At 36.7% G+C, this 11,790-nt stretch overlaps 1 protein-coding gene across 1 annotated transcript; it reads left to right on the forward strand.

Moving 5' to 3' along the window:
• Positions 1–2,832: 2,832 nt before the first annotated feature.
• FAD6 (fatty acid desaturase 6) lies at positions 2,833–10,137 on the forward strand. The gene is made up of 10 exons (XM_086602029.1): positions 2,833–2,962; positions 3,051–3,084; positions 3,984–4,201; positions 4,587–4,730; positions 4,827–4,978; positions 8,463–8,585; positions 8,724–8,901; positions 9,151–9,269; positions 9,536–9,650; positions 9,763–10,137. Exons 1-10 carry the CDS (start codon positions 2,918–2,920, stop codon positions 9,922–9,924), a joined length of 1,290 nt encoding a protein of 429 aa, XP_086458155.1. The 5' UTR covers positions 2,833–2,917; the 3' UTR covers positions 9,925–10,137.
• Positions 10,138–11,790: the final 1,653 nt, after the last annotated feature.

Genomic DNA, 11,790 nt, shown 5'->3' on the forward strand with positions numbered 1-11,790 from the left:
ACAATATATGCATTCCATCCAAGAACAAACGTTGTATACTGACAATAATAACCATAGCAAGAAATGGCTTTGCATATTTTCTTCAAAACTGAGCTGGGAGGGTATTTGATAATATATACTGAGAAATGGATCTTCAAGTAAACCGAATAAGTTAATGCACACTTTTTTTTTCCATACGCTTGTAATCAAATCAAATAAGAATTCGGACACCCTCTCCCATCTCTATAGGCTGCTCTGCAACTGCATTTCCTTAAAAAAGAGCATATATGAGTATATTAAAAATAATATCACATAACATATATATCATAAACAAAATCCTATGCCAAATCAACTAAGCTTGTAAAATGCAGAGGTGGGTACTTCAAATTTACAATGTGGATGGATCGAATAGAAGATTAGGTGGCAGAATTGTGTGTGTAAAGAAACCAAGGGATACTGCCATATAAGTAGATGAACTCATTGAAACATCACAATGTAAGAAGCAAGCATAGATGATAACACACAAAAGTTTCATGACGATGTAATTTAGCAGCAAAATCAAATACATATAGTCGTTATTTGGATGTGTTTAGTTAAATAAGCTATATATCTTTGTAGCAACATTTTTTGTGTATGTTCCTGGTGAACCATTCTTGAAATTAGGAATAATTTTGAATTATCGTCAATTTTAAGACAATAAACATAAAATGGCAAGAAAAGTTTATGTTAAGAATTTGGGGGGAAAAGTACATAAACACTGATTACCTTTATAGAATCTGAGCAGATGAATGAGAAACAAAAATGTTGCTTTTGTCCTTTACGCGAGTTGAGTGTCAAGCGTCTACAATGGTGAAGAAAAAAGGAAAATATTTACTAAAATAGAATACCAAAGATTGTTTCCATTTAGTTATTTTATTTTATTTTTATTAAGAGGAGAAAACTTACTTTTTTTTGTAATAAAACTAAAGGATGGAAAATTCACTGCGTTCTTGTTGTTGCTTAGAGGAGAAATCTTCATTAAAATGGCTGCTGTATTTTTCTAAAATAGACAATAGACAAAAAAAAACTCAGCAACGCAAGAGGAAGGAGAGAGAAAAACCTGCTGATAATCTATTATGCAAATAGATGACGTTGAGTGAAGAGTGGCTGGAAATCCAAATGATGCTGGCAATCACTCCAATTCAAGTGTAAGAAGTGCAAGTTTTGATTTAGAAGGCCAAATTGAATAGTTGCACAACATAGTCAAAATCAAATATCAATCAAAATGATGCAAATCAAATTGAAATATAGATACTACATAAATTGGACATTTATCAAGTTCCAACAGTGTACAACAATTCAAACACAATTTATAACCCAAAACAAACAAACTAAAGGACCAATCAATTTACTCGTACATTGCAAGTAGCACTGCCCCATCGTATGCGATAGTGCCACTCTTGTTTACTTCTTCTCACTACTATCCACCAAAAGAAATTGAAGTAAGATACATTTTTATTCCAAATAAACCCTAAAAAATATTAACGGGTCTATTTGGTAAAGAACTCTACCTTTATTTGCTGTAAAGAAGTACGTACACCTTCAGGTACCATTTTCATGAATTGATATACTCAATGTTTTTAGTTCTCTTTTTATTTTCCTTTCTTTCTTTCTTTTCAATAACGAAATGGGCATGCCAATTTTGATATGGTGAAGAAAGCCAAACGAAATGCAAAACGACACAAAGCAAAGCCATTTCCAAAAATAAACGATAGAATAGAGAACTTGCATGATGAGACTTTCCCTTTGGGTGAAAGAGAGACGAAGGAGGCCGCACAAACTATTGGGAAGGAATAGAGAACGAAAAGAGAAGAATTAATTTAGAATTAATTTCTAATCCAACTCACACCGTTAGATTATTGAATCCCAGCTGTTAGCCCTGTTTATCAAATGCTCACCAACTTCTGTTGTAATCTCTTTGCTTTTCCGAATTTCCGGTGAGAGAGAGATACAAAAAAAATAGAGAAGAGAGAGCCTGCAAGATTGAAGTTAATCAAGATAGTGAATGTTTTGGTCAAGAGGAAGTCTTCAGGGTGTGTAAGTTTTAAAAAATAACATGTGTTGCCTAAATATATATGAAACATCTTAAGGAGAAGAAGAGAAAAGACAAACCTGGGGTGATCGGGTTATGGAAAACTAAGGATTTTGAAGAGAACGGTGGTCTATTTTTTTTTTCCAATTCGTGGATAGTGAAGACCGAAAGATTTTCTCTTTGTTCGTTTTTCATAATTAAGACTGGTAATTAATATCTAATCCCTAAGGAGAAGTAGCTAAAGTGAGAACCAAGGTCTGCCACTACGAAGGGTTTTCACAATTAAGACTTTTAATCCGTGAGCGGAGCGAATATTTTGGGAGAAGAAGGGGGTATATGGGACAAAACCAACTTGGTTGGTTTAAATGCATCTGTCACTCATCTCTTCCCTTCTGTTTTTTCTCTTCGTCTTTCTCCCTCTCCCTTTTCCTCTCCCTCTCCAGACTCTAAATCTCCACTCCTCTATCTTCCTCTCCCACTCCGCTCACCCCCACTGCTTAGCAGTATACTAGTTAATTCCTAATCCACATGGCAGAAACGGTGGCCCTCAATTTATACCCCTGAAATCGAATCCTAGCCGCGACTCAAAAACCGACCTGTTTTTTTAAGTTGATTTTAGAGAAGAAATATAATTTTCGCATAGAGATACAAATTGAACGGTCATAGGCCGTTGGATACTTTAGCCCTGTATAAACAGTAAACTGGTCTGGTGACGTGTAGCCGTGTGTACTTGGGCCCAAACTCTATCTTTCCACTCTTTCTGTGTTAACTATAAAGCCACCGATAAGTTTCTAAGTAAGACCTCTCTTTGGCAATCTACTCATTCTCTTCTCTCCACTCCACTCCACTCCACGCGGGTACATTGCTATGATGGCCTGTTGCAGACTTGCAGATTCAAGCTTCCTTTTCAACGTACCTTATTCCTCCTCCCCTTCAACTCTATATATATATACATTACTACTTGTTTGACCCGAGTTTCTGTTTTTGTTTTTGCTTCCAGGGCCCACATCAAACGCCACGTCCCACTTCTCCTGGTACGTTTTGTTTCCATTTCAGACATGTTCTAGTTTCTAATGCATAAACTAGTATACTGCAATGAAGTGAAGTAGAGATGCCATTGTGCTTGTCCAAAAGGAGGAGGTGACGTCAATGGTCAACCTTCAAGGATAGTAAGCCTATGACTACACCTAGAACTGGTGATGAATTGGAGAACGCTTTCAATTCCAGAATAGTAAGGCGACTTGACATTGTTATAAATTCTAATCATCATTGAGAATGTTGAAAGTGAACATTATTTCTTTGCACGAGTGATAACAAATTTGTGTTTTAAGGAAATGGGAAAATTATAAACTACTCACCTAAAGTCGAAACAAATTTTGTTAAATGAGTTTTAGGTTTGGGCAGACCCCCTACCTATATTAAGTTCTAAAGTTAAGCTTACCTCTGACCTCCTCAACAATGGATTACAAGTGATCACAATGAGGCAGAACAAAGTAGATACAAGAGTCCACTCTAGATAAGCTTGCAAGGATACCTGCAGCCCTATTAGTTTCCTGTGCAAATTTAAGGAAGCAACAGAAGAGAAACTCCTAAAAATCTGAAGGTTAGCAGCTACTACATTCTGGATATACCGTTTTGAATATTCTCCACCGTGTAGAATCTGGACTGCCGTTAGAGAGTCAGCTCAGAAAATAATGGTCTGTTGGTTGATAATCTCACAACCCTGAAGAGACCTGCAAATAGCATTAAGCTCTTGAAACTGCATTGATCTCCTCCCACCTCAACCTGTAAAAGCCAAGATGACGTCACCTTCATTGCCCCTGATGATACCGCTTATACCACTTCTAGTGTTGGATATAGCTCCAGTTGGTATCTATTAATTTACTATCAGTTTCTTCACATGTGGCCTGTGAGTGTTTTTATTGATCTTCAGGGATATGTCTTCCCCAAAGAGCCATAAAACATCATCCGTTGTCTCACAAGAAAGAGACTAAATTCATACAAGTTGTGGCAGTCCCGGTCCTGCCATCTGCATCAGATAGGGCAGAGCATAGAAAGCAATTATGTGAAAGATATGGATTTGCCCAAATCGGAGAACAGCTTCCAGAAAATGTCACACTGAAAAATGTCATTGATTCGCTTCCCAAGAAGGTATGTTTCTGAAAGTTATGATGTAAGTGCGAGGTTGAGGTTATTAGGTCCATGCTTCCACTATTCTTCCTGTTCTACTGGTGTAATGAACACAGTGAACTTGCAGAAGTCTGGGACCAGTTTAGAAATCTCTTGATCTGATAATCCTGGCTAGGTGGTTGAACTGTCTGCCATCAGATCAGTGACATTTTTATCAAAGAAATAATGTAGTTTCTTTGTGCATTATTATTGTACGCCATAATGTCCATCAGTCATTATTTAACGGTGGCTCATCTACTACTGCCAAAGTTTGGAGATTAAGGTCCCTAAGCCTAAGTTATCTTGATAGAATCTCATACAGGTTGAAATATTGTCTGTTGTTTAACATATCTAAATTTCTAAATAGGTATTTGAAATTGACAATCTGAAAGCTTGGAAGTCAGTTTTGATTTCGGTCACTTCTTATGCCCTGGGACTATTCATGATTGCAAAAGCTCCATGGTATCTACTTCCTCTTGCCTGGGCATGGACTGGAACCGCAGTGACTGGGGTTAGTTTTTAACTTAGAAATCTTAGTTTACAGTTCGGTATATATATATATCCCTGTTCTTTCCAGGTCACTTAGTCATTGTTTCTCTTATTTTAGTTCTTTGTGATAGGCCACGATTGTGCTCACAAATCATTTTCGAGGAACAAATTAGTGGAAGATATTGTTGGAACTCTGGCCTTTTTGCCTTTGATATACCCGTATGAACCTTGGCGATTTAAACATGACCAGCATCATGCAAAAACAAACATGTATGTATGCTATATACTTTCTTTTATTTCTTTATCTGGAATAAACCATATCTTGTTGTATGCTTCCACTAATCTGCGATTGCAGTGTGCTTTTTCTCTTTCCATAGATTCCTAGTAAAAGTTTTATTTGAAGGAAAAAAAAAATACAAAAAAACAAAAGAGAGGAACATTTAGCTCAGGAAGTAAGCATACCTGAACTCTGATCGCCACCACTTAGGCTGCCGGAAAAAAGTATTTACCTATTAAGTAATTTTTTAGCATCTTACTTTCTATTGAATGGTTATAACTTAGAAGTTAGAAAGCCTCCTTAGAGCGTATTCTTACCATTGATAATCTTCGGAAGCATAACTATTGTCAATTGTGTAGGAAGGATGGTGAATTCTGTAAATCATGTTTTGTTGGGGTGTCCTTTTTCTTGGAACATTTGGTCTTCTTTCCATTTAGAGTCTTGTTTTTATTGGGTGAGTCCTGAGCAAGTGGTGGATTTGTTGAAGGGTTGTGGTCATGGTCCTTTTACCTCATCAAGCAATTGTCTTTGGAGCTTATTACAATTCTGTGGGGTATTTGGATTGAGCGAAATCGTCGACACTTTGAAGGCGTTTCCACATCTAAGCAGGAGCTTATCATATCTATTAAGGCTCTATTATTTCAGTGGTCTAAAATTTTTAAAGAGTTTAGGAGTATCCCTTTTGAGTATTTTGTGGTGAGATGGGATAGGCTTTTGTATTTAGAAGTAGAGTAATTTGTAGTTCTCGAGTTAGCCTCCTGTGGTATTGTTTTTAGTTTTATTTTGTTTTTTTTGTAATAGTAGGCTTTCTCAGCCTGCTTTCTTTTCACTTTTAATGAGATTTCATCTTTACCGAGCAAATTAAATAAATAAATAAATAAATAAAAAAAGTTAGAAGACAAGTCAGACAGTCTAGAAGAGAAAGGAAATCGGATGCAGTAGTTTGAAATATCTGGAAGCTAACTCTCTGAGTCTCTGATAAGGGATACTTCTAGTGCTCCCCAGTCATCCTCTCCCCTTTTATCTTCAACCAAAGAAAGATAAGTCTTTGGTCAAAATAATAGTCTATTATGAGGAATGATCACAAAGGGCATGATGCTCCCATAATCTGCAACCTTCTGAGGAATATCCCCTCAAGACCCAAGAAGCTAGAAGTTCCTTCACCGGCCTAGGAACTTGTTGGGGAAAATAGCTCTATACCTCCCAATTTGCAACAAGAATTAGAGCTTTATTTGTTAATAACTCGTTCTACACATAGTTTAACCATGTAAAATGAGGTAAGGTTCATGTCCCTTCCCCCTTGGCTAGGTATGCTGTGAGCATGACTTTGACTTTATTAATTTTAGTTTTGTATGTGGTTATGAATTTTGAGCCATTATGGAATTTGATATCTGAATTAACTTCTAATAGTCTGCCGTTTTCTAGTAAAATTATAGATATTAGTTGATTCTTGTGTCATTATCTTGCCATGCCCTATATTTTCTAAATTTATCTGAGTCGCATCCACATCCGTGTCCATGTGTGCTTTAGAATTCGTGCTTCATAACAAGGTCTAGGTGAAAATTTCTTTATCATTTTTTGGATAAACGGATGGGGCTCTGCAAAAAATTTACTACCCAAAAAAGGAGAAGAAAAGGCCATCGTGGACAGCGGAGGCACACCCTGGTCTAATAAGTTCAGCATGCATTTGGGACAACTTAGAGCCCGCAATGGGAAGGAGAGGCATAGTTATAAGGCTAACCATAACAAAAACAAGAAGGCTATATCAGACCCAGGGCCTTCGTCTCTTCCGTTAGAGCAGACACAATCTACTTCTAATCTTGAAGAGAGTGAGTTTTCTTCAAGAAAAAACATGTTTCTTGCTCTAGATCAACTAGGTGCTTCTTCTTCTTCGAAGAGCACACCATTAGAAGTGGATTCAGTTTTGGGTACCAATGTCTTTGGGAATGACTCAATTGATGATATTATTTAAGTTGATCACTCTCTGATGGTGCAAAATGAAAGCATTATTGAAGGGTATGTCGCTGAAATTGCAAATAGAATGTATAATGGCCAAAACGCTGATGAGTCTCACAATTGGGTCAAATACATGGTTGTGCCTTTAGCAGGTAACATGGGGATATCATCCAGGTCGGGAAGAACTGGTCTTGGAAAACTCTTGGGGAAACACATGGAAACAGCACTGGGGAGTTTGGGATTGAGCAAACAATGGGGCTTGATTTGGATACTAGACATCCTATTACAGAGAGGGATCCAGACGACAACCATGTTGATTAAAAGAATGTATGGCTAGCAATAGGGTAAAATCATAGGTTTTTTTTTTTTTTTTTTTTTTTTTTTGTAAAATGAGAATTTATATTAATAAAGAAAAACTATTACACGAAGGATGAGATATCCTATGAAATACAAGAAACAAAGAAAAACTAAAAAACATAAAGGATCGTTCCGTATGAAAGACATGCCTCCAACTCCTACTATACCCGGCACATAACAAACTACAAAGACAACAAAACGAGAGATCTCTCCACAAAACATCTCCAACTTAGAACATGAAAGATTCCCACCTACACGCGAAATGCTCAAAAGCGATGTCTTGTGTCTCCTCATGCACCTTAGACCAGAAAAAAAAAAAAAAAAAAAAGTCCATAAGGCCTTTTATGACCATAATGACCTCCAAAGATGCCTCAAATCACAGGGCTTCTTGTCTACCCTTATGAATGAAGGTAGTCGGGTCTTGGATTTGGGTCGCCACTATAGCGCCAATGTCTATTGTAGGAGCTTTGTCAAAAGGCATTAGGAGGTGCGTGGTCCTCCAGTTCACTTTTTAAGTGAGTATCTCTCTTGCATACAAATAAATAAATTTTACTTATAAAAATAAAAATAAAAAATGCCCCTCCCCTCTAGAAATAAAAAACATTATGAGCGTCGAACTACATTTGAGACCAATACTTGATCAGTCTTTTAGTAGTAGTTTTTCTGACACGTCATAGTTTCACCTTTTTTTATTTTTATTCATTGTTGTTAATCTATTATAGCTGTAATTAGTTTATTTATTATTATTTCTGGTACAGTCTTTTCATTTTCCTTTTTTATGCTTTAATTACTATCGTTTGCATCAAGAACGTAATAAATCATCTCTTTTTCGTTCACTAGAACCAAGTTTCTCCTTTTCGGCTTAGTCCTGGTGCCAGAATTCTTCTCCTGAATAAGTCAAGACACCTAACTACCAATGAAATTTAGTTTACTAATTTTTGCCCAGAGCATTCTACTATGATTTGAGAATCACTGATCACACACTCTCAAGTTCAATGTATTTAGTATCTGTTTTGATAAACAAACACGTTAATGTCTTCCTGGTTTAATATCCGTCCTTTCTTCCTCTAATACGGGCACAGACACATAAACACATACATGATACATATACCTTGAGAACTATATATTCTTGAAAAATTCATTGTTGTGTCACTTCTTATGTAGGTTGTTGGCAGATACAGCGTGGCATCCTGTTTTAAGGGAAGAGTTTGAGTCAAACACAACTTTGCGAAAAGCAATTATATTTGGATACGGTCCCTTACGAACTTTTATGTCTATTGGTCACTGGTATGATCTTCATGACTGCAAAAGTTGTCAATTGCTAGCACTACATTTTCCATGTTACAAGCAATCTTTGACTTTTGTGAAATTCAAGTATTTAATGATGCTCATGGCTTTCAACATTAATAAGCAGTATCTTAACAGGATAATCTGGCACTTCAATTTGAAAAAGTTCAGACCAAGCGAACTTAAAAGGGTGAAGATAAGCTTGGCTTGTGTATTTGGATTTATAGCAGTAGGATGGCCGTTGATTATCTATCAAACAGGAATCTTGGGTTGGATCAAGTTCTGGTTGATGCCATGGTTGGGCTATCACTTTTGGGTAGTATGACTGCTCTCTTCTTTTATATTCAGAGTTCCAATATTATATAAAAACACGTATTCTGTAGATTTATCGGCATTTCTCAGAGAAAGTTTTGTTCATAAAACATTAAGTAGTTGTCAGTGACTCATCAAGTAGTAGTTTGCAAAACCCTGAGTCCGCCACATGCATGCAAAAACATTTGCATATAAAAAAGAGTTACATCCTTTCACGGCTAATATTCTTCTGTTATGGATGTGTGAATTCTAGATGAGTACGTTCACGATGGTTCATCATACGGCTCCTCACATACCATTCAAAGCTTCAGACGAATGGAACGCAGCTCAGGCCCAGCTTAATGGGACAGTTCATTGTGATTATCCCAGTTGGTATGTACCTTGCCTATTTGGATATTGTTTTTTCCATTTGTAGTTGAGACTGGTAAGTATAGACGTAGAGTTGACAATGAATTCTAGTAGCTGATGGCTACACATTGTTTGTTAACAGATTTCAGTAGTCTTTTGTTGAAAGTTGTACCTATGTTTTCCTCCCCATGAATTTAGGCTACTTTGCTTCAAATTAGATGGTTTTCATTAACAACAAGTGAGTTACACATTATTCTTCCGTTTCTTATTTTGCCCCCCTTTTTATACAGGGTTGAGATCCTATGCCATGATATCAATGTGCATATCCCCCACCATATTTCTCCAAGAATACCTAGCTACAACTTACGGGCAGCTCATCAATCTTTACAAGAAAACTGGGGAAAGGTAAAAGTATTTGTTCCAGTCATCTTTTTATAACTGTAAAACCTTACTTCACTTGCAGAAAATTCCATTAAGACATGAGAAGAAGACAAACTGACTTTTTTGGTTCTTGCAGTATTTGAATGAGGCTTCATGGAATTGGCGTTTGATGAAGACGATAGTAACAAATTGCCATGTTTACAACGAGGATCAGAATTACATTGCTTTTGATGAGATTGCACCAGAAGAATCTCTACCAATTACCATCCTTAGAAAAGTGATGCCTGATTTCGCTTGATTTGTGAAAATCATCAATTGTTCTCTATTCTCAATTCAGATTACAAGAAGTGATTAAATGAAGGTAGAAGAGGTGGAGAATCTTAATTGCCATTTGTTAAGTATTCAACAGTTAATAACCTCGAGGTTTTTGGCCCTACCCTTGAGGCTTGAGCTACAAGTTGTAGTCATCGTTTTGTTTAACCAATTCAATCAATATTGATTATCAGAATTAGTCATCGTTGTTTAACCAATATTGATCAATATTGGTATGTACCTAGTTAAGAAACGGAAGAATGATGTTTAACTCACTTGTTGCCAATGAAAACCATCTAATTTGAAGAAAAGTAACCTAAATCCATGGGGAGGAAAACATAGGTACAACTTTCAACAAAAGACTGCTGAAATCTGTTAACAAACAATGTGTAGCCATCAGCTACTAGAATTCATTGTCACTCAACTACAAATGGAAAAAACAATATCCAAATAGGCTAGGTACATACCAACTGGGATAATCACAGTGAATGTGCATATCCCCCCACCATATTTCTCCAAGAATACCTAGCTATAACCTGCGGACAGCTCATCAATCTTTACAAGAAAACTGGGGAAAGGTAAAATATTTGTTCCAGTCATCTTTTTATAACTGTAAAACCTTACTTCAGTCACCAGACCACACATTTTTGTAATTTTTTTTTCCGTTTTTAATATAATTTCTACTTGCCAAGCAAAAATAAAATTAAAATCAGCTACCGGTTACTTGGTAAACATGGGGCATTAGATAAAAACAAAATACCGCCAAATAAGTGTCATCGAAAATATCTTTGAAATGATATCAATCAATTTTTCGATAATAATAACAAATCCGCCCCCAAACCCCATTAAACTATGGGACCCAATGAGTGTCCACTAAAAAATGCAACAGGGTTCATAAATGCTTTTTCAACGTTTTTTTTTTTTTTTTTTTTTTTTTTGTAACTAACGATATATTATATATTAGGATGTGAGCCTGTACAGGTGGGGGTGTTGCCTTTGTCTATACTTACAGCATCCACTAGCCATAGAGGAGGATCTCCCTCCCATTGATTGATAAGAGTACTTTAGCAGTATTGCTTTACGAGATAATATGTCAGCAGGTCTGTTTACCACACGGTTACAAAAAAATATAGTAAAATGTACAAAATGTGAGCTCAAGGATCTAATATCCTTTATAATAAGTTCAGATTGTCATGCAAGATTAGACGTATGATTCTCTCAGTATGTAGCTATAGCCTGGGCGTCCGTCTCTATCTGTAGATGTGAAATCTGTCTGGCTATGGCCCATTGAGTGGCCATGAATATACCTCTGCATTCTACATCCTCTGCTGAGTTTGCATATCATGTCCTGGTTCTTGCTGCTAAGAAGGAACTGTGAGAGTTCTGTAGTATAAAACCAATACCGAAACACTGTGTCATGAAGGTAGGCTACATCAACATTTTACTTTTGAGATGGGTCAGTTGGGGTTTCAAGTGCGGTGGTTGGTTTGTGGGTGAGATGGTTTGGAGTTGAAAGATGGAGTTATCTGTGGGGTTGTTCATCCTGCCTTTTCCTTTATCTTTTTTATGGGCTGAATTAGTTATCATTTTTGCTTGGAATTGGTTTGGTATAATTTTTTAAACACCGCATTGCAATGAACTTTCCATATTGCCCAGGTAATATTGATACAGAAGGTATTCCATTTATTATGGTTGAATTTCCAAAGCTTTGGTAGGGATAGCCAGATGTCGATCCAATGGCGCGTGGAGAGGTGTGCAATGGAATGGAGAGTGAAAGCCCACTGAGACAATTCTCATAACTCTCTCTCTCTCTTCCCCAACTCGTTTTCAGTTGCGGCCGCTAGCGAAAAAC

This window comes from Coptis chinensis, chromosome 3, assembly GCF_015680905.1.
Source record: "Coptis chinensis isolate HL-2020 chromosome 3, ASM1568090v1, whole genome shotgun sequence".
In the NCBI taxonomy this organism is placed as follows: domain Eukaryota; kingdom Viridiplantae; phylum Streptophyta; class Magnoliopsida; order Ranunculales; family Ranunculaceae; genus Coptis; species Coptis chinensis.

Coding starts and splice junctions, on each gene's coding strand:
- FAD6 (XM_086602029.1), top strand. CDS start 2,918: ATGATGGCCTGTTGCAGACTTGCAGATTCAAGCTTCCTTTTCAAC. Junction 4,202..4,586: donor TTGATTCGCTTCCCAAGAAG/GTATGTTTCTGA, acceptor ATTTCTAAATAG/GTATTTGAAATTGACAATCT. Junction 9,270..9,535: donor CATTGTGATTATCCCAGTTG/GTATGTACCTTG, acceptor CTTTTTATACAG/GGTTGAGATCCTATGCCATG.